We start from the raw sequence: 27,457 nt of genomic DNA on the forward strand, positions 1-27,457 counted from the left end.
ACTGCAAATTTTTGCGTGACTTTTTTTAGGGAAAATTGCCTGGAAATATCGCAGTCGTTAAGTATTGTTCGGAATTCGCAGAGAACATTGTTTAGTGCCAATATCTCATTGCAAATATTCTTTTCATCTCAAAATAAAGTTTTATCAAGATCATTTTAATTTTTAGAGACCAATATTGCCTAGAAACTAGCGCATGTAATGTTGCCTTTCCATCCCGTCACAGGGTGGGCGATCCTGACTTACAAATTAGTTACGATTTTGCGCGCCAGTGTTGGGCGTCCGTCAATTCAAATTTCGCGGTACTGTTTTCCAAGAAACTATCACCCCTGCTGCCATGTTTAATGACAAAAACTTTTTTAAAAAAGTTTTTTTAAAGTGTAGTATTTACCAGTTCTTTTCGGGAAATAGTCGTGAGAAACCATCATTAATTACGACCAGGATTTTCAATTTTGAATAATCTCACCTTCTAAATGATTATCAAAGATATTTTCGTAGCCGTAAAGGCTTTCTACGGTTAGATTGGCAACATTGTGTATCGATGGTATAAAGTTGATTTGCGATTCGATAGGCTGTCGAACGATCGGGAATCGATATTTTGTTTTCGAGATTTAGGTTCTGAAATAGGAAGATAGGCTATAATTTCTTCAAAATTTCTTTTATCACCAATTTTACGCCCTTATACGCATTGTTTAACGATTAACTGTGTTGTTTGATGTACTTGATTACCATGTAAATCTAATTTTTGTACAGTGGAGTTCTGTAGTTTTTTTTATTCCGAAATCAATCGCTTACTACGTGTGTAATATGGCTGCAGACCATCAATTTTTCTACGAAGATGAAGTGTTCAGAGTCAATAAAAATGGAAAAATTATGTTTGGAATGGTCGTGGAAAACTTCAAACTGTACAGCAGTGATGATTCTTCCTCCTCCAGCGACGATGAAGAGCCGAAAGTTGAAGAAGGTCATATCAGAGTTGCGTGGCACCCTCATGGAAAGAAAGAAGTTATCTCTGAGAAAAAAGTAATTAAAAGCTGATCGATTTACTCGTCCTTCACTGTCGCATGCTTCATGTACCTTCCTCTTGCTCCTTACTCCTTTTTTATCTTCAGATGTCTATGTCCCCATCAGAGATCCCTCCTTTATCATCCTACTTATCATTTTTCTAACTGACAAGTTGTAGGGTTAGGAACTTGCCCTAATGTATCTTTTTGGTTGAGTCACTTTGACACTCCTCCTACTACTTTACCATCCTCTGTAGATGAAATCAGATGATAGCATAAATTCTGTAGTACCATCAATCTGCGTTCTTTAACCCAGTTTTGTAAGTAACACTTCTACCTTTCGATCCATCGTTACATCACTCAGCCTCCGATAATGATCATCCCTAATACTACCATTCGAGAGTTTATTCGTCTCTCCTGTCCAATTAAGGAAATGCTAGTTTGTCCCTTTTGACACTAGCTGTGTTAAATACGTAATGTAATGTAGTCAAAGAAAATTCTATGGATCATTTCAATGATATGCTTATGTAGCTTGTCTACTCTTCGTTGTGACGGACGTTAACCATCAAATCTGAATGAAACAGTGCTCACTAGAGCTTGCGCATCGCATGTTGAGACAAACGTCAAAGTATTGTTTATGTCACCATTCACCAGTGGTGCCACCTGACTAAATGTATTAACCTGTTGAGTGGTGCAAATTCAGAGCTTATCGGAGATTGACGTTTGTCTCAACATACAATGCCCAAGCTCTAATTTGAGGGCAGCAGCACCCTGTGCCGATTAAAACAAGAATTAACAGTCGTGAATTTCAATTAATTTTTGCACTTATCAAAGTAGGCCATGCTTATTACTTCAGCCATTGCTCCGTCTCTTTCTCTCGAACTTCTTACTAATTGCCACCTGATCCTTACTCTTATCCTTTAATAGTTAATATTCCCATAACTCATGATTCTCTTTGAGATACCATCTGTTCTCATTGATGATAATGGAAATGTTATCATATCCTGTACACTCTAGCTGTGATCAACTCTTGAGGTTAGGCAATGCATTTGGCTTCCACCCTAGCCGATTGTGTACTTACCCTTACATTCCACAATTTAAGGAGAATTTGTACTGTAGGAGTAGGTGAATAACTGAATTATTTCTGTCTTATAATTCTGAAACCGCTTCCATGTAGCGAATCTGTTCTAATATGAAATCAATAGATGAGTTTGAATATTACGCCTAATAACTGAAGTGTTTTGTGTTTTTATTACAGGTAGGGCTTGCCAACAGGTCTCTAATGCCAGGAGATGTTGTTCGCCGATTGAGTAGAGGAGAGCACTCAATGAAAGGTTACTGCCGCAATATTCATGTCAGTGCCTGCGTTCAGATTAAAGGAACAAACAAAATTATTGAAAATGTTGACAGTAAATCTCTCATTCCATTTGAAGTAAGTTCATTTGCTCTTAATGCCCTTTACACTTTCGTTTATGGGTGGCTTTCAGCTAATGGAAGAAAATGGTTCTGAAAAAAAGTTGAAAAGTGATTTGGCTGTATCAAGCTAGAGACTACTTTTCTGTTATCTTAGAGCTCCATACTATAGCATTTAATTTTGTGCATCGCAATATCTTTATGATTATTTTTCTTTACCAAGCCTGACATGTCAGTTTGGTTCGGACATGTCACACAACATTTTGCTGTTATTAATTGGATTGCATTTTGCAAAAAGGAACCACTAGCATTGCAACGTTGCTAAGATTGTGCAACTTCTTTTGTCTTGGAGGAAAAACCCGATTATCCATTAATAGTTTCTATTGTACTCGCTAAAAACTGTAAATTTAAGACAAAAATTACCATCTAAATTTCATAGTTTTTCACGATTTCCGCAATTTTATTGCAAAAGATAAAGTTGCACAATCTTAGCATCATTGCAATGCTAGTGGTTCCTTTTTGCAAAATGCAATCCAATTTTTCCTGCCAACTTACAGTAACAAAATGAAACGAATCATAGAGGTCAGGTTGAGAGGCCACCTGTAGATGTAAGAAAAAAATACTTAAATAATATTTGCCCACATATTCCACCAAAAGTTTTGATGGGAAACAGTGTCACCAAACTGATATTGAATAAGTGAGACACTCCAAAAACCTCAGAAAAAACTGAAATCATGCTGAAATTGGACGAAATATTTGGACTTATCAAGTACACGTCTGTTCGTTCTCCATTTCTGTACTCAGTCACGCTTTAATCCGCACACAAGCGCTATCTCTTGAGTGGCCACAAACTAAAACGCTTAGCGTCACCAAACTGACGTAATATTGAGAAATATTGAGTAAATTGAATAATATAGTTTTCTGGTGTTTCAATGCATATTATATCAAACAATATACATTCAAGACTTAAAAAAAAATCAGACAAAGCTCGCAAAAGGTCCTGGTTTATTTATATAACAATTTGATACATTGACTACCTCCGAGTTACACGTCACCTAACTGACATTTTCACTGTCTAGCACGGTGAAAAAAAGGTTTTGAGTTATTCAAATCTCTTGAGGAATTTTTTCGTGGTTGGTGTGACCTGCTTTTACGCCAAAATCCAAACATCGAAAGAAAATATTATAATTGAAAGTTTTGAGCAACCAGTTAAACGTCTTTCCCATATTTTATCCCATTAGCTGAAATCCACCCTTATTATAGTTACAGTAATAAATGCTTTACTTTTAGACAAATGGATCTGATTATGTCTTTGAAAAGGACTTGTCAGCATCTTTAAGAGAAAAAGTTTATTTTTCAAATCTTCAGTTGTACAGAAAGGCAAGAAAGCAGTCCAAATGATAGTAACTTATGTTTCCCACATTTATAGCATATCTTGCCATAAACAAGTGTCATTTTACATTTTACCCTGAATGAACTGTTGGACAGATGACTTCTTTATTTGGCGTTCTTTTACTGGCTCTATCCGGGGTTTATTTTTGTCTTATTTTTTCTTCTCATCATTGGAAGCTAGTTTCTTTTTAAAATGATTATTTTCAACCATCATTATCTCTGTACACTTTCTCTACGTGTTTGTGTTAATTTTGTCAATTTTAAATTATAGAAATTATCGAGTGGGACGTCAATTGTCATGGATTCATGGGTCGGTGGCGTTCAGCTAGTCCACATTCGCCTCACATTATTTCTTCGGGATGGCTCCAAATGTTATTTAAGCGACCCCGAATCGTACTGTTTTCTCTCCTGTAATGAACAGAATGATGTAAGTATTTTTTTTGCCAAGATATGATAAGAATTTCTTAAAGGACAACGTACACCAGAAATCACACTGCTGGTTAATGAAAATCATCCAAGGTAATGGAGGATAACAGAGACCCTCGCTATTGTGCCAATCCTAATGGGTGACTTTTGGGCTCCCAGGTGTAGTCTGTGTTGCAAGTCTTTTTAAATCTTCATCCTCCTGGAAGGGGTTGAGGGTTGGTCGTGAACTTTCCCAGTAGAGAGAGGTGTAGGAGGCCTCCTTTGGGAAAAATTGAAATTTCAGACCCTCTCAAACGCAATTTGAATTATTTTTAGCACACATCATATGTGGAAGAAAGAGGAAAATTCAGGCTGAATATTGAATGTAAGCCCTCTGATTGACTGATCGGCTATTACAAGGTTCTGTTCCCATGATTGCTGACAACAGCCAGTCGTGGAATGTCGAATCCATATCGAATGACTTTAATCAATGAATCCTCATCTTAACAATGCTATTCATGTATCAAAGTTGTTTGATAATATTCAATAATCCAAGCGTTGGAAGCAACAAAAGAAATTAGTCATTGGTGGTTGCTCATCAAGCAATCTCTGGAATCTTCGTTTTTTAAAAAGGGATTAACTGATGAAAGGAAAATAATTTTAATGTCTGTAAGTTGAAACAACCAGGAGTGCAAAAAAGAATCAATCGGGGAATTCTTGTTTCTGTTCATTCGCAAAAGAGTTGCGATCTGCACATTTTTTCTGAGAAATTAGGTATCCTGCCTCAAAATCAGACGTTTAATCGCAAGGCTGAATTGGGAGTGAGGTGAAAATGCTAGATAGTAAGAAACAGATTTTTTTTGGAACTTTTAGCACCTTAGAAATCAACCTGATCACCGTGAACCTGATAAAGCGGTGCTTTATTTACCTGCTGCAAATTAGAAAAGATTCATCAAGACGAGTCAATGAGACAGGCGGCTTTAATAGGTCACCAAATAAATTTATTGTTTCACATAACACTCTCTCCATGAAATTTTTGAGCTTTTTCTGTTCAGCATGTTATCATTTTTTAGAATTATCATGAAATATTTTTTTTTTATTATCCAATGCTATGATACATAAAAGCTGTTATGCAAGCACCTAATCAATTTCCTTTGTTTTCAATTAGAAGTTCGCTGAGAATTACTATCCTGGACAGTGTTTGCGAGGACCTATCAAATACTTGGATACAGCGGAGTGGATTCATTGTACAAAAAGAACTAAAGCACTTCTAGCAAATAAATCAGCTAAAAAAATTAAGGTATGCTCAGCACTAATTAGGAAGGATTTCACTACAAAATGTAGTGAAAATATGGATTATCCAGATTTATCAGGAAGATACTAAATTTAATCAAATTATAAAAAATCCAAACATTTAAAAGGTAACCAACAACCAGTTAAAATAATTAAATATTAATGAAGTAGAAAACACAAACTACCTTGTTTTAATGAAGTAACTCACGCAATTTGTTGTAAAGGGTCTGAAATATACTTGTGGAACTTTAAATCATGTAAGCACCCAGTGTCCCTATTTCATAGAGAGCCGTGCATGAAATGAGTCTATAATGATAATCTTTTAATGAATGGCATATGACTTGATGATCAGATTTTCTGGCTTATTTGAGGGTACAAATTTCATTGTGAGGTTAGAAAACAGTAAGCTTTCTCCTTACATTACCGCCTCACCTATGATATCACATGATGCGCATTAAACAAACATGCGGATTGCATTTAGCAAACAGGAACCAGCGAGATTACAGTGTTTTCAAAATTGTGTGACTTCTTATTTTCTTTTAAAAATACTTAATATATGCGCAGTATTAAAAGTTACACAACTATATTCCCTTAAAATTAACAATTTTTCGGTGGGAAGCAAAAACTTTGTACTATTCTGGGAGATTTATAAAATAATTATGAAAAGGCAACATTTTTACAACATTGTAATTGCGCTGGTTCTTTTTTGGTAAATGCGATCTACATATAAGCCTACGTTTAGAGGGAGACATCAATTTAAGAAATGAGCCTCTGAGATTGAGGGAAAATCAGGTGAATATCAGTTTAATAACAAACTTTAGATTGAATTGTTTAATTAATGGATAAAACTAATGATGTCATTGGAGGCACCAGTTGAAAATTTCATTCAAGGCCTGAGTATAGAAAGTAAAGAAAGGATTATTTCAGAAGAAAAAGTAAATGACTCTTCAAGGAATTCTCTGGATTGTGGAGAATCCCTGCAAAATCTCAAATTTCCATTTTGGAATGAACCTGGTCATTGTAATATTTCTGCTGATTCTTCCTCCCGTTGTTCCTTAATACAGTAAGACCACGATTTATTGGATTTCATAGAACTGACGATTGCAGAATCCATTTTTTGTGCAAGATCATCGATGTTAACAGTTCACGCTGTACTTAAAGCAAATATTCATTCGGATTTTTCAATGTTCTGTGAACCTTGTTTGTGTGTTCAGGTTTATGTTGAAGCTGTTGATACTGTCTCAGCACTTGTCGACTGGAAGTGTCAAATATGTTGCAAAGACGGTGACACCAGTGGTAAACCCCTTCACACCATGATTATGGGCGAAGATTTCAAGAAGTAAGTGTATTCAGCCTTATATTTCAATTGAATAATATCTACATATTTAGTCAGGGTTGCCACAGTCAGGGAATACCGCGGAAACCGGGAAATGTCTAGGAATTTTCCAAAGTCAGGGAAAACCTGGAAATGTCGGAAAAAGATGAAAAAGTGAGGGAAAATTATTAATGTATCAGGGAAAAATTGTTAATTCACCTTTATCTGCCTTTGAGAATGGGTTTGACGTTTTGAACAACAAATTTTGCCTTAAAACTATTTCAAATTATTTCTTTTTAACCATCCGGCATATCTTCAACGGTCAGGGAATTTCACTCAAATGTGTCCGGGAAATCAGGGAAATGTCAGGGAATTTCATCTTCCAAATGCTGTGGAAATCCTGTATTACTTTCAATTTGAACATCAACGTTGTAAAGGAAAATTGCTCACTTAATTAGAAGACAAGTGTCTTCGCAGGGATGCAAGAAGGGTAGAAATAGTACAGTTTACCTTTGAGAAAACTCATTTAATGGTTGTACATTAAGTGGATGAGCCTGAAATTTGGATAACCATGTTTGAAAACATTGATAATCAGCTAAGGGTCCCATCGCAAATTTTAATTTTTGTTTGTTTGACTAATTACAGGCTGCGACTCTTAAATTATTTTAAAGCTTGCACTTTGCAAGTAGGAGATCGCAATATGTACCGCCTGAAAGACTCCGATCAGCTACTTACAGTCTCTGAGTGGAAGAAAGGTTTGAAAGAAAAACTGTCTGTGATCGGTAGAAACTTGCCAAATTCTTCCGATGAGTTGAATAGACTGGCCAGAAAACGATCGTATTGTAAGTACCCATCTGCATTTAGATTCTTTAAATTTTATATTTAGAGTTCCAGGCTACATGTTATCAGGTATCAAGGGTAATGCTGAGGTTATGCTGTAATCAAGGAGAAAAATCCATCAGTGACACTTCTTTCTGATATCACTTCTTTTGTTGACTTTATCGGCCATATTTTATCAAATTTAGTAGAAACTTTTTCTTACCCTTTTATCTAAAATTGTTGATACTTTTTACACTACAGCCGTTTCAACGATGAGCGGTTGCTTGAAATAGCCGTAGTGTAAAAAGTATCAGCAATTTTAGATAAATCGGTAAGAAAAAGATTCTACAAAATTTGACTTCTATCTGATTTACTGCGGCTAGCTGACTTGCTTTAATAAGAGCGAAGCCAGTTCCTGTCTAACAGTGAGAACTCAACGAGGTATTATCAATGCACTTGTCCAAGCTGAACGGACTAGGAGACAAGTTACAAATTTAAGCATACTGATACATGACTCTCATTTAAAAGTTCATGTTGAACATGATCTGCGTAGCAAAAATTACTGAAATCAACTCCTAACCAAGGTATTAAAGCTTTTAGTTTACATTGGTCACTGGAAATTTGACTTCCGCACACAAGAAAAACAACGGTCACTTGAGTCAAATCGCAAACTACAATTGTTTTGGCAGGTTTCTTCATTGAGCACTGCTCCTTCCACATTTTGTGTCGTTCAACATGTTAACAACATGCAACAGCTGAGCCCAGAATTTTATCGAAGACCTCATAGCACTAATTTTGGATTTTGGACCCTGTAGCTTTGATTTCCAACATCTGACTATTTGCTTCTTTTAGTATTAAAGTATCTTATCTCTGCTTAAATTAGATGGCATATTAGTCTTTAAGTGATAAATATACTTCAGGGGAAACCTTGAAAGACCAGAAAATATCAGAAAGCTTGATAAGTCAGAAAAACGATGAAAATCGCACAAGTACTCAAATGTTATTATATCTGTTATCTGATTAAATCTCTCCCCTTGAATCTTCTAAAAAAAGTAACTTTTTGAGGGGGGGGGGACAAATTATGAAAGAATATTGACAAAAGAACAAGTTTTTGCAGTTAAGTCGTATTTTGTTCGACGAAACAACTCGGAACATCTCGTAACAGTCCTATTTTGTTCGAATGTTATTTATGTTAAGGGGCGTGGCCTATTTTTATTCGTTTAATTATTTTGCACAATTTGGCAACGTTTTGCGACATTGTTTCGAAACAATCGGAACGTCCTCGGGGGATTGTTACGACTGTTGTGTACATTTGTTAACAAGATTTCTAACCTCACTTCTAGCTGCTTTGCTCTCATTGGTTGTGAAAAAGTGACACTAATAACACAAAATCGGTAACAGGAAACAATTGTTGCGGCGAACAAAATACGACTTATATCTAACAAAATAGTATCAATTGCTAAGGAACAATACTGCTTATCTGTGTACTGACGATTTTACAGGACAGAGAAAAAACTTTGCCACTTTTGTAATTTGAAAGGTCAAGTTTGCAATTTTTTTTTATACATAACAGCATTATTGCAGCGCTCCCATGCGAAATTGGAAAAAACGAAATAAACCAGCTTGCGTATTTTATACTGGAGAATGCGGCAGAGTTGCTCACTCATTTTCGCCAAAATTCCAGTCATGCAGTATTGTACCTCGGCCCTCAATATGCTGTTTCCTTGAGGGTCAAGTTTTTTAAATTTTTTCCTCCTATTTCATTTCAGGCAATAGTCAAGCTGATGAGCAGCCAACTCCAGCAGAAAAGACGGGTAGTGGTGAAATGGATATTAGTGGAGTAGCTAGCTCTAATGAAAACTCAGATGATAATAGTCTACTTGATTCAAATGTGAAAAGATCTGATAAGAGCAGCTGGATGCAAAATTTACTAGGAATTGCCAAACCCACCATCGATGAAGTATATTCTCTAATTCATCTATCGCAAAAGAAAGTCTGTGGTCATTTCAACAAGACTAATTCTGTTGATGAACTCGGCTCGAAAAATCCACCTCAAACAATGGATGACGAGTCCATTGTCAGTGGGAACTTATCCGCCATTGAAAATAAGGCTAGACTTGAATCTACAGCTTCAAATGAAAATAACTCCAATTTCTTAGACAGTTTAAAGGTTAGAGACTTGCCAAAAATAACAGAAAATGCAGCGGTGAAGTGTAGTGAAGTTTTTAAGTCCACCATGAATACAACTTTAAATGCCCTGAACAATTCAGACTGGCAAGAGTTTAATGTCAAGGGGAAGAATCCCGAAGAAACAGGTCCTAATATCAACAGCTTTGAAGAGTTTCCGCCTTTAGAAGCCAGTAAAAAAACAGATGATGATGTGAACGATACCTGTAAAGAACCCTACGAATTGTCGGAATCATATGATAGCGAATGTGATGAAGACTACTCAGATGAAGAAGAAGAGGATGCAGAAAGTGTGTGTGGAGATGGACCATCCAGTTTGTCTAGCACATGTAGTTCAACAACATCGAATAAAAGCAGCAATCAAAGGCAGGGTAAATCAGTCGTTAAACTAATGGCCAAAGTTCTCAAAAAGAAAAAACTGAAGGGAGCCCGCAAGAAGAAGCCAAATTTAAATGTGCAACCTGGTGATATGCTTGTTGTTGAAACGGTTCGAACATTCTCCGCCGCCGATGTTGTTTGGCAAGATGGATCCATAGAACTTGGCATCCCCTCCACAGAGCTGTATCCGATCCATCATTTAGACGATCAAGAGTTCTTCCCTGGTGATTTTGTCATCGAAAATCGCACAGAGGACACGGAACTCTTAGAGCGTGTCGGGCCTGAAAAATACAATAGACTGTACGGTGTAATTCAATCAGTGGATCATATAGGGCGGACTGCAAAATTAAAATGGTTTCTGACTTACGTGAGCCCCAGCGATCCAGTTCCATCTCTTGTTCAAGAGAACGAAATGTCAGTCTATGATCTTAAGGACCATCCAGACTTTCAGTTTCGTCCTGGAGACGTTGTTGTCAGATTAGGTAATGTCGATAATGAGCATCAAAATGCAACGGCTGGGCAGATACTCGACATCTATCCGGAAGGACAGGTTTATGTTTGGTGGGCAGAAGGATTCAAAACTATGTCCTGGCCTCAGGACCTCTATAAACTGAATGATACCGATAGCGATGATAGTGAGATTTGGGATCACTCTGGCAGTGAAGGCGTTTGGGAAACAGACAGTGAAGAAGTTGTTTAGTGAGTATCTTTATCCTTTAATGGTATGTTGCAAAATTAATTGAGTTTTGGAGCAAAGGCGAATGTATCTAATAATCTAGTCAAAAAAATGTTGAATTATGAATGAACTTCAGGTTCTTATGTTAGAGGTAGAAATTTTGCTCATACCTTAGCAGCCACTTGAGCACAAGCTTTTCAAATGAACAGCATTAACTGTCTAATCACAGTAAACCCAGAGATGGCAGATATTTTTTACATGTTACCGTATCTATACTGTAAGCTTGGAGACCTCTTAAATTTGCATATCTTGTAACGCTTCGTTCCAGCGTTCTACAGGGCTGTTTCTCCTGATTTTTGCGGCTATCGACAGGCAGTTGTCTCTAAATGAGCCTGCTATACTCAGATTTTGAAAATATGACCTAGGATTTTTTTATATCAAGAGGAAAAGTTGGGAATTCTCCCACTTGAACAGTTTCAATTTCAATTTTTTGTCACAGTTCGCTAGAGCATTTTACTGAGCCGATTTCCATGATTTTTGCGGTTATTGACAGGTGATAGTCCCTAGATTATTATCCCTCTGTAATCAGAATTTGAAAATAGGACCCAGGTTCTTTTATATAAGAGTAGACCGAAGAGCTCAGGAAGGGGGGCAAAATTTGAAATTTCCGCCAATGAAAAATTGCGGGAATTTCAAATTTAGCGGAAAATTAATTATAGGGAAATGTTGAATCTTGGTCTGTTAGCAAAGATAGTGAATTGAAGGTATGCTCCTTTGCTACAGAGTATTTAAAAGCGACAAAACGCTCCACTATGTTTCGGTTCAGTCTTGGCGTGAAGATTGAAATAAACGCCGATTTTTTTATTCGATTCTTATTGGTTCAACCGATCCCAGCCAGAGGAAGATTGGACAAATGAGAGTTGGGTATGAAAATCTTTTCATTTTTTTGGTCGTTTTTTTTTCGATGCGGGCCTAAAAAAACGTGAAGTGCCCTCTTGGGGCATAGTCCCCTAGTAACTATTATATACTGTAATTAGCTTTTACTTTCGACTTGAAAGTTAGATATGTTATATTTTGTTTATTCAATAATATTTTTTCTTCTTTTTCAGCACCCCTTCATCACCTGTGGTGGATAACAACTTCCTTGTGAAGATCAAATTAGCAAACAATATTGAAATGGCCCGTGGAACGCTGAAACGCCTAGAAAAAATGATCCGGGACTCTCCCGAGCTGCTCACTAGTGAAAACATTAAAAAGTTCTATGGCGTGTACAGAGATTGCAGGTTTGTCATCTATTTCATGTCCTTTCTATGCCAGTTTTGTACGGTGAATTCAGGCATTTCAGTTCTTTGCATGGCCACTGCTGTGCTGCGTCTAATTATGAATATTTTTGAGGCTGTTCTAAAAAAGTTGGATCCACAGGACGTCGTCATTTGTCTGGATAGTGTAGTCTCAAATGTTAAGGTTATAGCACTCAAATAAAGGTGTCCATTGACGTTCTTCCAATAACGGTACTTATAGATTCAAATTGAGCCATCAAACCTCGCTTGTGTGCAACTTTCAATAGACACCAAGGAAAACATGCAATCTAATGAAACAGCAGAATGCCTTTCAGCAGTTCTTCCATTAAATTTGTCACTCTGAATAATCGAAAAAGTATATAGAACAGTGTAAGAAGATCGTGTCCAAACTGTCCTCATGAAAAAGTAATTGCACATCTTCTTCTGAATCAGAGTTGCTCAATCATAGTGTCATAATTCTATTGCTGCTCAAATCTTACTTAGGTTTATAATTCTGTTGCAGGAGTTTAGATAAATATCTAGGAACATCTTTCTTCCGTGACAAACGCTTCTACACTTTAATATTTGAAGTTAAAGAACTGGAACGAACTGGTGAACAGAAGAAATCCGATGCCAAAGTTGCCAATGATCAAAATAGTGGTAGTGAGATTAAACAGTCTTCATTACACTCTGTAAAACGGCTGAACTTATTAAAATCATCGAGCTTAAATTCCTGCAATGAAGGTTTGTTCTCTTTTTATTCAACTTAATTTAAATAATTAATCTGGTTACTCTCACTGTGCTCCTAGTATTATTTCTGCCTTTCTACTAAACGCACCAAATGTGTGCGCCAACAGAAATGTAAAAAAACTGTCTGGCCTTATATCAGAAATATTATAGCACTGCACATTTATCCAAAGGTTTTCAAGGTGGCACGCTTGGTATTCGGAGCTAATATGAATAAATAAATCAGGCAATCACCAGTTGTAGTCTCATGCGGACTAGCTATTTTCGTCAAGTAGACCTGTGAGGACACACCAACACAGGAAACTTTTCTGTCGAGTCATTCTTTGCCTTTTCGGCAATTCTTGAATTCTTGCAAGACTTCAATCACTCTGTCACTTATTAAAAACCTGCCACTGCTCTCGAATAGGTTAGGAATTTTCAAACATTTCTCTACCACCAGAAAGCCTGTCTGTAAAAGTTAACTTTTGAAATCCTTAACCCATTGATTTATAATTTAATTTGACTCCGCAGGGCCAAGAATTCCGATTCAATTCGGCGAAAATCAGTAACTTTGAACACTTTACAATAATCCAAAAATTCCTTCTTGGAGGGTAAGAATGGACCAAATAAGCATTCACAATACAACGTCTGAGAAAAATGGCGAAAACTTTGAACAAAATGATTTTTTTATTGTGATTTATGGCTGTTAAAGTTGCAGAAATCGCAAAATCAGGTTATGTCATGTTCAAACGCACAACTTTAGGTATGATAATACTGTTACAAAACAAGAAATTACCGTACACAATAAGTCACAGGGTGGTCACACTAATTATATAAACATTGATGAGAACGCAATCTACTGGAGAATTGCCGAAATAAGGCAAACAATCGATGGGCGGCTCTGAGCCGTCTTTTCAGATCTGGCCCAGCGTAGTGCGCACAGCTGGGAGCTGTCAGTTTAAGTCAATGGGTTAAGCATGGAAAGTTTGGAACCAGGAGCTGAAGGCTGGATATTCTTATCTTAGTAGCATCTTCGAAAATGCGCATCTGAAAGTCTTATGTCGTCCCAAACCTTACACAAAATGCGCAGACTAAAACTGTAAGTAGGTAGCTTTTTCTCACAACAGAGTTTTATGAACTGCGAACATCAAAATGCCATAATTCAAGTTTGGTTTGATATTTATGAGCATTTTTTTCCATCTTATCAAACACTCTTCTAAACAATAGTAGGTAATCTCAGTTTTGAGGACCCAGGTTCAAGGTTCCTTTTTCCACGCAGTTATACATAATGTAAATATGTAAATATATTTTATTTTCTGTTGTTTTACTTTGACTTTTTTTCCTCCGTCAGAGACTGAAACTGTTGTAAGCCCGGAATTAGACAAAAGTGATGAATGGAGCTCCCCTGCTGCCAAGAAAAGTTCACGGTCGCTGTCCACTGTCACCGGGGAATTTTTATCTGCCAACCTAGCTAGTCTAGAAATGGAATTCTTTAATAATTCCGTCGTAAATGCTGCCAAATCAGATTCAGCACTTAGTAGTTCAATTGAAGACACGCAAATGGATTCTTGCCAGAACAGCTCAGCCGAACAACCAGTTGATCAGCCCAAAAAAGTGATAGCCGCAACTGGTGGCTGGAAGACCACCTGTCATCCGTGCGTAGAGTTGTGTCAGTTAATCCTTGAGCAGCTTCTTAAAGCAGAAGCAGAGGTCTATAAGCTGCTCAACCATCCCTCTTGTAAATCTTTGCAAGAGGAGTTGACAGGAGTCAAGAATGCTGATGGTAAGTTATTTAAGCCCCCTTAGTTTCATTCTAAGCCAAAATTGTAGACTTCTAAAGAAAGTTTGAGGTCAAAGGAGCTTAATTCTTTACATTATGACTGTGAGGACAGAACTCTAGATTTTGAGAAACGCAACTGTTCAGTTTTCATTAAACTTTTTTGTATCTCAGAAGTTCAGGTGAAATTTTCCTTTCCATACTGGCACGCATCAGAAGAAATGTCAGAAATGAAGCGAATATGATAGGAACTTTAGTTGACCAGGAAAACGGAAACTGAAAAATACAACAGTTTTAATGTGAGGTCAGAACTTTTTCGTCTCAATAGATTTTAAATCTACCTACTCGCTTCCTCTTTCTTTTTTATAATATCTTTTTTTTATTTTCTCTAAATCATTCAATGTCTTTGCTTTTCAGAAATGATTGATGATATTCATAAATATACCCAGATAAACTCCTTTGCCTCTGAGAAGCTGACACCTATCGAGGGTCCAATTCCTGACTCGCCTGAATCGCCTGATCCAGAAACAGCAGATGTTCGTTTTGCCGATGGATCAATCATTTACAGAAGTAAATCTTTGCTAGACCTTCTTGCGGAAACACAAAAGAGTCAAACCATTGTTGTGTATGAAAATGATACATCAGCTGATTCTGGGGTAGATGCTGAGTTTGAACTACCGGCTTCCGTGTCAAAAGTCTTACTTCAAAAGGAAGGAGAAGGTAAGAAATTTGTCAGGCGACACAGAATGCTTTTTGAACCAGTATGTTTACTTTCATTAAGTGATTCTAAGGTGATTCTATGTGATCTACAAGATTCGCCTCTACGTTGCGCTGCTATGCGATTTGTCTTTGAGAAGCAATAATTATCATTACGTGCAAGTTATTGCACGAAACTGATCCGTAATGTGCAGTAGCATTAATACTGAATAGAATGACATCAAATTTGTTAAGATTCATCGTGAATTTATACATACATAAAGCCGCTTGTATAGTGCCGCCTCGCGCTCTGCGACGCCCAATCGCCATTGCCCCCTATCCTCCCAGAGATCATCAGGCAATACCAGAAACAATGATAACGGACATCGCCCATTGACTCAATGTGTAAGAAAGATACGGTGCTATAATGACTGCTTACATGTTGAATCAATGAGCGTTGTCAGTTATTGTAGTTTCAGGTATACATTTACAATTAATCTCCAAAAATTTGATGGCATTCTACTCAGTATTAATGCTGCCACGTATTATGGATCAGTTTCTTATATTATCTTGTACATTACGATAATATTGCTTCTCAAAGACATAAACCATGAGGCAGCGCAGCATGGTGGCGGATCTCATCGGCAGATCACATAAAATCACCTTAATAATCATTGTTAGGAATCATAAATGTGTTGCCTACCCTTCAATACTGTATCTGTAGATGACAACGACAGGAGCCTCAATGATCTTGGTGGTGCTAGGACCACCCTCCAGCTGTAGAAGTAATGAAAATTTCACAATTACTTAGATGGAGGATAGTGGTCTCAGCTGGGCAGGAAAAATTGTTACTAGTTGCACACAATGTATGGAGGCCAGCTCAAGAGATTAAATGAGGGCCAGTATAAGTCTTTTTGCATTTAATGTTCTAAGGCTGCCCTTATATTCTTCATTGGACATGCAAGGGTTGCCCTACAGTAAAACCTGACGTTGTGCTTATAATATGTATTTTTTTCAGTTTGCAGTCAGTTTTTGTCCTCAACTTTCTCAGAAATCACCTAAGTGTCACTATTATCTTGAAAATATCTTTTTTTCAGGTTTTTCTATGCTGAGTGCTGTGCCAGAATGCCATAAGTATGAGTCCTCAAAATATGTACTGCCACATGTAACCAATCCAAGAAACTTTATGAAAACTGTGAATAATGAAATCAAGCTACTTCTCACGTCTTTACCATGTGGAATAACTGTCAAAGGATTTGAAGGTCGAATGGTGAGTGATGGCTGAATTCAAATTATTGATCCTCGTTTAATAATAGAACGAAACCTGAGTAACCAGGTAGAAATACAGCGAAATGGGGAGTTATCCAGAAAAAATCGTGTAACCAAATCCTGTGTGAAGGCCATCATCAGGTTGTCCTAAATGACGCATAAAAAGATTATTGCGGTCTAACTTCAGAAGACCACTTAAAATGCCTAAAATTAAAAATGCCATAGTTTATTTTCTGCGGAAAATACATTAAAATGATATGGCTCTCTAGAAATTCAGAATTTTAAAATAGACAGGTAGAGTCATGTGATGTATCATTTGCTCATTTTAGCCGTAGATTTTAAATGCAAGGTCAAAAAGACCCTTAGGCAACTAGGGTGCCTCAATCCAAGATTTCGACAAAATCTGGAATGCATGAGGGTATATTTGTTTTTTTTCTTTTAAATATTGACACAGTAAGTTGATAGATAGATAGATTGATAGTTAGAATACTTTATTTTTTATCCTGAGGAGGATTTAACAAAGGGGGTTAGGTTGGGAGATCATTTACAAACATGAGATTTCTTCATTATGCTACACTTATCTCTAAGATTTGCTGGGTTTACAGTTATGTACATGAAATAACAGCGTTCATGATAGGCAAACTTTGTTTCTTGGTGCAATTATTCATTTATTATGAACGATCTTATACTCAGAATTGTCGCAAAATAATTATAAATATCTGTAAGCTGTTGCTCGTTTGAGCCTTTGCTAAGAATTAGGTTTATGTCTTTGTTAAGGTAGCTGTGTAAATAATATTTTTGAGTGTTATGGTAAATGGGGTAAACAAAGAATAAGTGGTGCGCATCTTCAGGCTGTTGAGTATTACAGATTGTGCAAATTTCGTCAGGGTTAATTCTATGTTCATCTGATTGATAGTGAGGTTAAAGGAGGTAGCATTGACTTAGTAAGTCAAACGAGGTGTGATTGCCTCAGTAATATTTATTTATTTATTTACAAAATACACAGATAAAGTCCATTAACAAAACTACAACAATAAAACCAAACAAGGATGGCAGAATGGAAACAAAAACAAATGTGAACAAACTGGAACAAATTATAAAATGTAATGTATAAATGTAATTAGTGTAGATTTCAAATATGAATTAATAAATATCCCTTGATCATCGTGAGCATCTCAAATTGAAGGGCGAAAGGGTTCAAATTAGTTAAATATTCACAGAATCAGCCAAGCACAGTATGTATCATTACCCGTGTAGTTTTTGCATTATGTTTCAAATATTTGTATGTAGCAGAAAATGTTAAGAAGTCGAACTGTTTCAGTTTATTCAATAAAATTCGGTACAGAAGTGATGGGTTTTCAATAGATTATTAAGTAATTTATGGGTACAAATAATACCCAAAAAGTAGCCTGAATAATTTTACGAAATAAAACACAAGAAATCGGGAAACCAAGGCTAAATAACTTTGTTCTACCCTCTCGGTGCCTGGATCAATCTGGGAATCAATCTCAGTTTGAATATCTAACAGCGGTCATTTGTTATTTATTACAAAACATATTTATTATTGCTCAACACCTTGGCTAAACCCTATAAAAATACATATCGATAGAGAATTTGCAGGTGTCTGAAATTTGTTGAATTTCTTGTTTAAGTGGAAACTAGTGAGTGAACTGAACATGAGGATACCCTTGGTTCATGATTTGAACAATTATTGGAGAAGATAGGACAAAATGATCTAATCTGCTAAAATACATGTGTTTAAATGGGAAATGTCGCCATATAACGTCACTAAGTGGTGCATTTTTTCACTTTTAAATCTATTTTTATACTATTTCCCATATCAGAAAAAAATTATAAAAAATATTGTGAAATCAGCTCTTTCAGAACTTTCAGATGAAGCAATAAAAAATTTGCACGCAAATTCTCCATTATGGTGTTGCTAATCCCCGAGCTCATTCAAAATAATTTTAACTAGTAGAATGGTATATTAGAACTCAAATTTTGTTCTTTTTTGTAGGATTTATATTCAGCCATGATAGAGGGTCCTGAAAACACTCCCTATGAAGATGGACTTTTCTTCTTTGACATCCAGCTACCTTCCGATTACCCAGATCAACCACCTCTGTGCCACTATACCAGTTATTGCTCTGACCGACTGAATCCGAACCTATACGAAGATGGTAAAGTTTGCGTCAGTCTGCTTGGAACTTGGAGCGGACGAGGCACTGAAATGTGGACCTCCTCCTCAAATCTACTTCAAGTACTTGTCTCAATTCAAGGTAAGTCTCGTTAAGTTCAAGTTCTCTTACTTTGAAGCTTTCTACATTTTTTGGGTAATATTCAAGTCGCAGCTCTCCAAGGATGCCCACAGCTGTAGGAAACAGAAATGACCAGGAAAATTCATTTAAGATATAGAATTTAAGGTATTCAACAAGTGTCAAATGTGAACCACTCGACTGTCAAGTTGATGATTTGGAAAAGACGATCAGCACGGGATCGCAGCCTAAGTGCTGGACCCCTTTGATTTCCTTTGAATGTATTGTGACTGTTGACTTTGGTGGCGCATATTGTCAACTCAAGTGCAGCACCTTAATGCCAAAAGAATCTAGCAGAGTGTCTATCCTCTGGATTTGCCTCCACATTATCTCAGTAAGGTCAAAATCAGTTCAACATTACGTTGGCAAGTCCCCAAATTTCGGGAAAAGTTAAAAAAACGAAATTTAAGGTGATTAAATTTGACCGTTTAAATTTCGTTTTTTTAACTTTTCCCGAAATTTGGGGACTTGCCAACGTAATGTTGAACTGATTTTGACCTTACTGAGATAATGTGGAGGCAAATCCAGAGGAAATTGGCTTATTTCGCAGGAAAATTGAATGACCTTTGAATTGACGTATTTGGGGGTCCGAGCCCCCCCTTAAAATTAAATCGAAGTGATTTCTGCAATTTTTACGTAAAAGCGAACACAATTTGGTAAATTTTCCCGTTTTATTTTTTTCTTTACGATAATTTGAACCGGAGTTATGATTTTTTGAAAATAGGTCAAATTTGACCTTTGACCTATCATAACTCGGTCAAAAATTGAGATATTGATCTGCGGTTTGCGCCAAAATTCTTAGTTTTTTATAAGTCTGGAAAACCAAGCGGCAATTTCATCAAATAAAAGAAATCTGGGAAAAGTCAGGGAATTTTATGCAAAAGATTGGATTTTTGAAGAATCTTGAAACTTGAAATCTAGAAAAACATCAGTGTAGCCTGCATAGTAAAGGAACAAGAAATTCACAAGTCTAGTCCAGCATTCAATGCTCCTATTCCCACTCTAAATAGTGAATCTATTTAGAAGAATAATTTTCAATATGGAATTGTGATTCTATTTAATGGGTCAGTTGCGCTGGTTACTGAATCCTGTTTTGGTGTTTGATTTTTGTGAATCGGCTAAAAATAAAAAGATCTGTCCCATTAGCAACTCTCTACGTTCAATATTAACCGAGATATCGCGCTTTGAATAATTTGTTTAATGACATTCACCACAGTAGTGACACCCTTAGTTTTTTCCACCTTGCTTTCATTTGTCAGTAAGACACACATTTTCACTGTTTACTCAACGTGAACTTCAGATGGAAGCAAAGTGGAAGAAACCAAAGGGTGTTTCTAACGGGGTAGATAACATCAACAACTGAATTTTTCAAAACTCGATATCTCAGTTAACATGGAGTGTAGATTGTTGCTATTTGGACAGATCTTATTATTTTTAGCTGATTGACAAGAATCAAGCATCAAAACACGATTCTGTGATCAGCGCAACCAACCCATTGAACAATTATTACCTGATGAAAAAAGGTTCACATGTTTCTGTTATTTGCCGTGGAATGTGCAGGACTTAGAAAAAATTGTTTACCAAGGCCACGAAATTCTAGTGAGCCAATCAGTCAAATATTTAGGTTTCCATATTGATCAAAATCTAAGCTGGAACTCTCATGCCAGTTAAGTACAGCGTAAAGCTGCGTCCAAAATATTTGCCATTAGGAAACTAGCCAGTAGAGTTGACGGAGACTCCGGAATGAATTATTACTATGCCGACATTAACGCCATTATTAACTATAGCATTCACCTGTGAGGACATGCCTCGGATTCGAGTGATATCGTATTAACCCAAAAGAAAGTTTTGCGAAAAATAGCAAAAAAAGGTAGACTTGAGTCTTGTAGAAGGCTGTTCCCTGAACTCCGAGTTATGACAGTCTCTGCTCGTTACATTTTTATCTCAATCAAGGAAGCGATAAAAATGACATATATCAGTAAGGAGAGAAGTTAAAATGACCATCAAATGGAAACAAGAAACATTCTGGTGAGAACTATGAGAAATTTTAACACGGGCTGGGACTGGGATAGCTTTGAGTTTAGGGCCGTCAGATTTTTCAACAAGTTACCCAAAGAGTTGAAAGAAATCTTTATCAAAGCTGAGTCGCCAAATTTGTTCATTAAGGTATTAAAAGAACACTTTTTACAAAGCCCTCTTTACACCTTGCAAGAGTTTTTGAATTTGTAAGATTACTCTTTTTTGTAACTTTTTCTAATGTCTTTTGTATTGAGCCTTTCTGTTCAGGCTAATGTACTAATCTTATAAAAAAAATTAATGCCAAAAATTTTTCATCTTCAGTTCTACGTTTGCAAATTATCAATGTTAAAAGTCAGGGAATTCCAATAATTTGGCAGGGGAAATAATCGGTATTATTTCAAGCCTTGGAAAAAATTAAGGAATTTTTAAAAAGTTTTACAAATCGAGGAATTTAGATTTTTCCCCAACTTTAAGTATGAAGATTATAAAGCAATGAGCTGAAATTTGTAGCTTTTAGCTGACTACTGGAAATGTTTAACTGCTGCCTCATGTAGGCTGATTATTGAAAGTTTAAAGTTGCCCGATAAGACATCAAAATAGTATATATTGTATGGTTAATATAGGGCTATGTCTTATCCCGTCAAGCCGACATAGTTTCAATAATCGAGCCGCTGGTGAGGTTGCTCAAAGGAGCACCTATTTGTATCGGTGAAGGGAAAGTGGGGGAATTTTTTTCTTACTTGCAGTTAGCTGGTAGCCTTTGCAAGTTTCATCAAAGTCATTTAAGTTTATCTCTTTGGTTCAGGTCTGATTCTGGTGAGTGAACCGTACTTCAACGAAGCAGGTTATGAAAATCAAAAAGGAACACAGCAAGGCCATTCAAACTCTCAGCTTTACAACGAAATGGTTGTTTTGAAACTTGTGCAAGCCATGACGAAACTGCTCATCCATCCGCCTTCAACGTTTCAGCAAGAAATAATGAAGCATTTCACTGCCAGGGCGGAAAAATTGATCACACGCCTCGAGAACTGGCTCTTCATTTCAGAAAACCACTCAGCATACATCAGCGGTCTGATCGATCTACAGGAGAAACAAAATCGGCTCAAGAAGTTAGGAGCAATCAAACTACCAGAATACCCCCTTTTGCCAGCTTCTAAAGGCTTTTGCCTGTCTCTTAGAAAAGCATTAAATAGTTTCAAGGACACATTAAAATCAGTGGGTATTGTTTTTAGTCAAGAACCGGTGTTCACAAGTAACAGTCAACTAGGCAGTGACAAAAGTGGTAGTAGTAGTGTAGGCGAGCCTCAGTCAAATAGAATCTTAGAGTCAAAAATCGGTGAAAATCTAGAAAAGAGTCGAAATTCTGAAGACTCAGTCCAGAAAATTGAGTCTGATGAGAACTTAGTGAATAGGGTAAGTAATATACAAGTGCGGAAGGTAGATCGTAGTAAAAGCTGTGTAGAAAAAGTCAAATCTCTCTCAAAAATTGATGAAAATTTCAAATCTGGCCAAAACAATATCTGCAGTTTGAAATCGTCCTCTTCAAAAAGTTAGGCCTATTCATTTTTCCCAGTATTTTCATGTGTAATTTTTTTTTGTTCCATTTTATTTACATATTTTAAAAGCCCTTTGAATAGGATTGAGATTAGCATACGCTCTATTTTCTTTCTGTATATCACTATTAATTCGATTTTTACTTTGTGTACAGTGTATAAATGAGCGTATCAAAGGATGAATGTGTTGATGTGTACCATAGATTTTTTATGTGCCTGGCAAAAAAATTTTGTTGATTATTTATATCATAATGAAATGTTCTTCTCTTCCCTTTTATGTGCTTAAAATTCACCTTTCCTGGGATCGAAAGACTGAATTGAATGTAACTCTAAAAATATCTCTATGTTCTGAAAAATCACTCAGGCTGCAAGTTGCACACTTATAAATGTTTTGGTTTTAACACTTAATCATTGTAACTTTTTGGCTCTCTTCTTGAACCTAAGGGTTTTCTCCTTCTTAGGCCTTCACAGTAATTTTTTTATACTTGAACTGAACGTAAAGATTGGGTATTTCAAATTTTTTGGGGTTTCCTCCCTGTTTCTCCTTTAAATCTTGTTTTCTGTCACCATAAAATCCTGTTTTTTCAGCCCTTTGTGCATCAAAAATGTGTGACGATTTTGTCATATTGACTCTTTATCTATCATACAAGAAGGCTTTCTTAGTTAAAGAAGTACATCAATTTGATCAAATTTGAGAAGTCAATGTGACAATATGTGACTGAAGTAAATAAACCCAACAAAGACATATTTCCATATTTTAAATACTATAATAATACTGAGGAAAATTTATGTTTAACTTAATTGTACCATTGCAAGAGATGTGCTGGAAGCAAGCAGAGAAAATTAAATTTGTAAGGTCATAAGTATTTCAATTGAAATTAGCAAACTCAAGTTGGTTTATTGCCGGTGAAGAAGTTAAAGGCTCGTATTCAAAGTCATATCTTAATCAGCTCCTTTCCTTAGGTGGCCTAATAAGGTTCACATCGTCACTAAAAGAGGTTTAGGTAGATCCTTAACTAAGCATTATATAAAGGAATTTCGAGTAAAATTTAACGGTAAAATTTTCGAAAAAGATCCTTGCAAAGGAATATAACGATTTGCCACTGCAAAAAATAGAAAGCAAAAACTTTTGCCAAGTTGAAAAATTGGAGGGGCCTCCTAGAAGAAGGAACTGCTTTCAGAATGACCCTGAATATGGCCCACAGTCAAATAAGTACATAAACTAGCTCTGTGAGTTTAAAGATCTCATTGAATATTAGTTTTTCCCTGTAATAGCAGCATTCATGAATTCATCCACGTTACACCGGTGGAATGCCTTCAGTAATCAGAATTTAGCGTATACTTGTTATGAGTTGCCTCACTAGAAACTGCGTCCATTAATTTGTGTCAAAGTATCAGCTTTTGTTTGCTCTTGCTGCCGTTTTTTTTTTAAAATGCTGTTCAAGTATGCCTCTATGCTAGTTTTCTCTTAATTTAATTTGATTTTCCTACGTTTTTTAATTTACTGTTTAACTATTGTTGTTGCTTCTTTTTTCTCTCTGTTTAAAAGCATCAGATTGCTTCAACAGTTGTCTCAATTCATCTTATGTAATTTGTTCGTGTTTTCAAAGTTTAAACTCTTGTGATAGTCCATAGAAAATAAGTATGAACTTTTTGTTTGAGCTGTTCTCTATTTTTTTTTTTTTTTTCAATCGTGAAACTGTCAACAACTTCTTTTTTTTTAGTTTTTTTATTTCCGTACATTTTTTTTCTCTCTTAAGATTCTCACTATGTAACTGATATTAGTCCTAACAACACAGGGTTCTAAAAGTTTTGTTTTATGGAAATTTCGCATGGAATAAAAACAGAGGAGGTAATAAAAATTAGTATATTTTACTCAAATTTCATCAGTATTGAATGAAGGGGGGGGGGGGAGAGGAGGGCAAAGAATAAAAAATCAAAACAATGCTAATCTGTAGATTTTAAACTTTGAAATAGGGGATAGGAGGTCAATATGGACAAAAAAAAATTCCGATCTCAACTCTTGGTTGAAGTCTTAATTGAACCCTCCCGCCCAGTAAAGGTTTGGTTTTATTACTATCCCTAAAGAACTGTTCGAGACGTTCTTCCTGCGTAAGCTGGAGATCTCAATTCTTTTTTTGCTTTTCATTTCATTTAAACATCTCAGATATTTTGCTTAACATATCTTGTTTCTGTTTTTCCTTGATTCACCAGTAAGTCGTGAATAACATTTGCCAGCAAAAGTTCGAAGCAACTATATGATACAATTTTTTTAAGCTGGATCAGGTTCCTTTTGGCCTAGTGCTATGTAAGAAAGTTAAAAAAAAAATTTAAAAAAAAAAAAAAAAAAAAAAAAAAATCTCCTACCTCATATGAAAACAGTTCATCTCCTTTCACATCCTGTTGTTGAACTTTTTTTTGTTCATTATGTATTGTTAAGTCGTTTTACAAGTATTAAGTACACTCTTTCAAAATTCGAGACGGTATGCATTTCTTTTGCCGCTCCTCTTACTCTAGAAATAAGTTGAATACTCATGTTACTAATCATTGATGGCATATTTCAATTCTCGTCACTTTTTCTAATTGCTTGCACACTCTTTTCCAGCAGTTTTTTTTATTTTGCTTGAATATTTGGACTAAATTTTGCACTAAAGAACTACTATTGCTGGCTCGCTTTGAAAACAATGTAGGTGCCATAGTTTTTCCAGGCAGATACGTGCTTTTATAGATGAGACAGGAATAGTAGTTCTGCGTCAGAGAATGGAGTCCATTTGAAATCAAGTGCAGAACGAATAAAGAATGATGTCAGCTGGGCACAAGACAAAAGAAAAGCAACATAGGAAGACTAGTGATCTAGTAGGAAACACGGTTTTTTCAATTCGTCAGAAGCTCAACATTATCTGTTACCGCGCAATTCTTTCAGATCCCTCTGTAGCTTCATCATGATTTCATCTGTCAGAGACTTAAATCTTACGTACTCGAAAGTTTGCAGAGATAAAAGATATGAAGTATGCAGGATCCCATGTGCTCCTATGACACTTGGCTTCTTAAGCAATGCACATACTATACAAAAATGATGGCTGAAGTAAAAAAATGCGTTTCTCAGATTGTGACGTTCTCTGCTCATATTTTACATTATATTCCTTTTAAAAGGAAAACTCTTCAGCTGTATCAATCAAAATTTTCTGTGAATTTACTCTACTTATTATAAAAAAAGTACATTGAATTGCAAGGCACCACTTGGATTAGGTACTTTTCTTCTATAAAAATAATGCATAATCAGAGGTTTTTAAACGTTGCAATTGAGATTCGCATTTAGGCATTGATATTATATATCATGGTCAGGTGTTATGTTTTCAGTGGGTCATTTTTGGAAAATTCTGACCCTTTAGAACATTAGTTTGTTAACTGCAGGAAGAGGTGCACAAATCATAGATTATCCTGCCTTTCTGGGTGATACATAACATATTTCATGTGAAACTACTTTTGCACCAGTCTACTTTTGAAAATTAAGGATAACTAGCCTAACATGGATTAGTATTTGTCCAAAATCACAAGTATTTGAGAAAGTCAATACTTGTTCTCAGCTGATGTGACTTGATCTCCTAAAATAACTCATCAGTAGTAGCCCGGGCATATTCTCTGTCAGTTAAGTATCTACCTTGACACCAGAGTATACTTAAAGGAATGATGGCTAGAACAAATTTTCCCATGTTCAAAATGTAATGTCAATTGCAGCCTTGAGCCATCATATCCATCTGTTCCAAAGTCTGCGGTCAAACTCTTTGAGACTGATCTTACTCAGCTTAGTCACTTTTGGATTTGATCAAAAGTCATAACAGAAACTATGTATTTCTCAAATGCTAGTTGTTTTGCTAACGAAAGTTTTTATCTCACAAGTCATCAGTCAATGCTAGGTTTTGATACCATTTTTCCTCAACGCGATCCTCAGTTGAATTGCCTTTGTTCAGTCTACTTATGTGCGCAGCTTAGTCTTTTATGAACACCTCTCTAGGAAAACAGTTATTAAGCTTGCTTTAGATACATCTCCATTCTGTATTCTTTCTCTTAATTTATTCGTAATGTATAATGTTGTTGCAGTGCCAACCTCAAGTAATGTGAATTATTTGATAGCATAAGAATTTCTACAAAGTTCGATGAGTTATATTTTCCTTGGTTATTGCAGGTGCGTCCTTGCTTCTCCCTTATTTCATAGATTCTAAGTGTACACATGCTTTCATCAATAGCGAGTAACCAATCTACTTTACTTCCAAGCTAATGAACAAGAAAAAAGATGGGAAATTTGAATCTTTGGAGTAGTATTCGGTTTACATGTAAAAATATTTTGTTTCGTCTTTATTATTTTTTCGTTCGTTATTTTTGTGTTTTATTTTTAAAATCAGTTTTAAATTTTTACTTATTTTTATATTTTATTCCTACCGTACGAGGAAATGAATAGAATAGAATAAAGTGAATAAATAAAATCGTTTCAATTTTTATTTGGTGCTCTTAGTTCATTTTTCATTCCACCATCGTTTTGATAACTCTGCGCTGAATAATTGAAAACAGTAATTTTTTCAAGAACATATGATGTATAATCTTGATTTTTTAAGTAAAGGAACTAAAAAAAGGCATACATATCAATAGTAAAACTATAAAATCTTGTACCACACCAGCACTGTTTCATTTTTCTGCTCTTTCTCTACTTTTTTATGGAAATATTTCTTACCCAAAATTTCTGCATGAAATTTCAGTGAAGATTCGTAATAATGGGAAGGATAGTGAAACTGAATACTTTGAAAAGATAATAATCCTTTGTCTTTCAAGGAAATTAACTGCATGGCTAGGAATCTGCAATGTTTCTAACCTAGGTACAGGAGTTTACAGTTTCAGTATTGATACGATTTAGTAATCTAAAACTGCGTGTCTCCGTCAGCAAAAAA

At 35.9% G+C, this 27,457-nt stretch overlaps 1 protein-coding gene across 2 annotated transcripts; it reads left to right on the plus strand.

Annotated features, from left to right (window-relative positions):
* The first annotated feature begins 579 nt into the window (after positions 1-579).
* LOC109034637 ((E3-independent) E2 ubiquitin-conjugating enzyme UBE2O) lies at positions 580-27,013 on the plus strand. 2 transcript variants are annotated; one of them, XM_019047884.2, is made up of 14 exons: positions 580-1,020; positions 2,260-2,433; positions 4,078-4,233; positions 5,380-5,511; positions 6,719-6,843; positions 7,465-7,661; positions 9,408-10,902; positions 11,989-12,162; positions 12,683-12,903; positions 14,237-14,668; positions 15,080-15,382; positions 16,456-16,628; positions 18,645-18,906; positions 21,767-27,013. In XM_019047884.2, exons 1-14 carry the CDS (start codon positions 805-807, stop codon positions 22,513-22,515), a joined length of 4,809 nt encoding a protein of 1,602 aa, XP_018903429.2. In that variant the 5' UTR covers positions 580-804; the 3' UTR covers positions 22,516-27,013. The 2 variants fall into 2 exon arrangements, with proteins under 2 accessions (XP_018903429.2, XP_072159539.1); XM_072303438.1 differs by having other exon boundaries at positions 5,383-5,511.
* The last annotated feature ends 444 nt before the right edge of the window (positions 27,014-27,457 follow it).

This window comes from Bemisia tabaci, chromosome 8, assembly GCF_918797505.1.
Source record: "Bemisia tabaci chromosome 8, PGI_BMITA_v3".
Taxonomy (NCBI): domain Eukaryota; kingdom Metazoa; phylum Arthropoda; class Insecta; order Hemiptera; family Aleyrodidae; genus Bemisia; species Bemisia tabaci.

Bases quoted from the DNA above. Each gene is read 5' to 3' on its own strand.
- LOC109034637 (XM_019047884.2), top strand. From the start codon at position 805: ATGGCTGCAGACCATCAATTTTTCTACGAAGATGAAGTGTTCAGAGTC. The intron at 5,512-6,718 runs GTATGCTCAGCA...TTGTGTGTTCAG, and splicing joins AATCAGCTAAAAAAATTAAG to GTTTATGTTGAAGCTGTTGA. The intron at 12,904-14,236 runs GTTTGTTCTCTT...TTCCTCCGTCAG, and splicing joins CTTAAATTCCTGCAATGAAG to AGACTGAAACTGTTGTAAGC.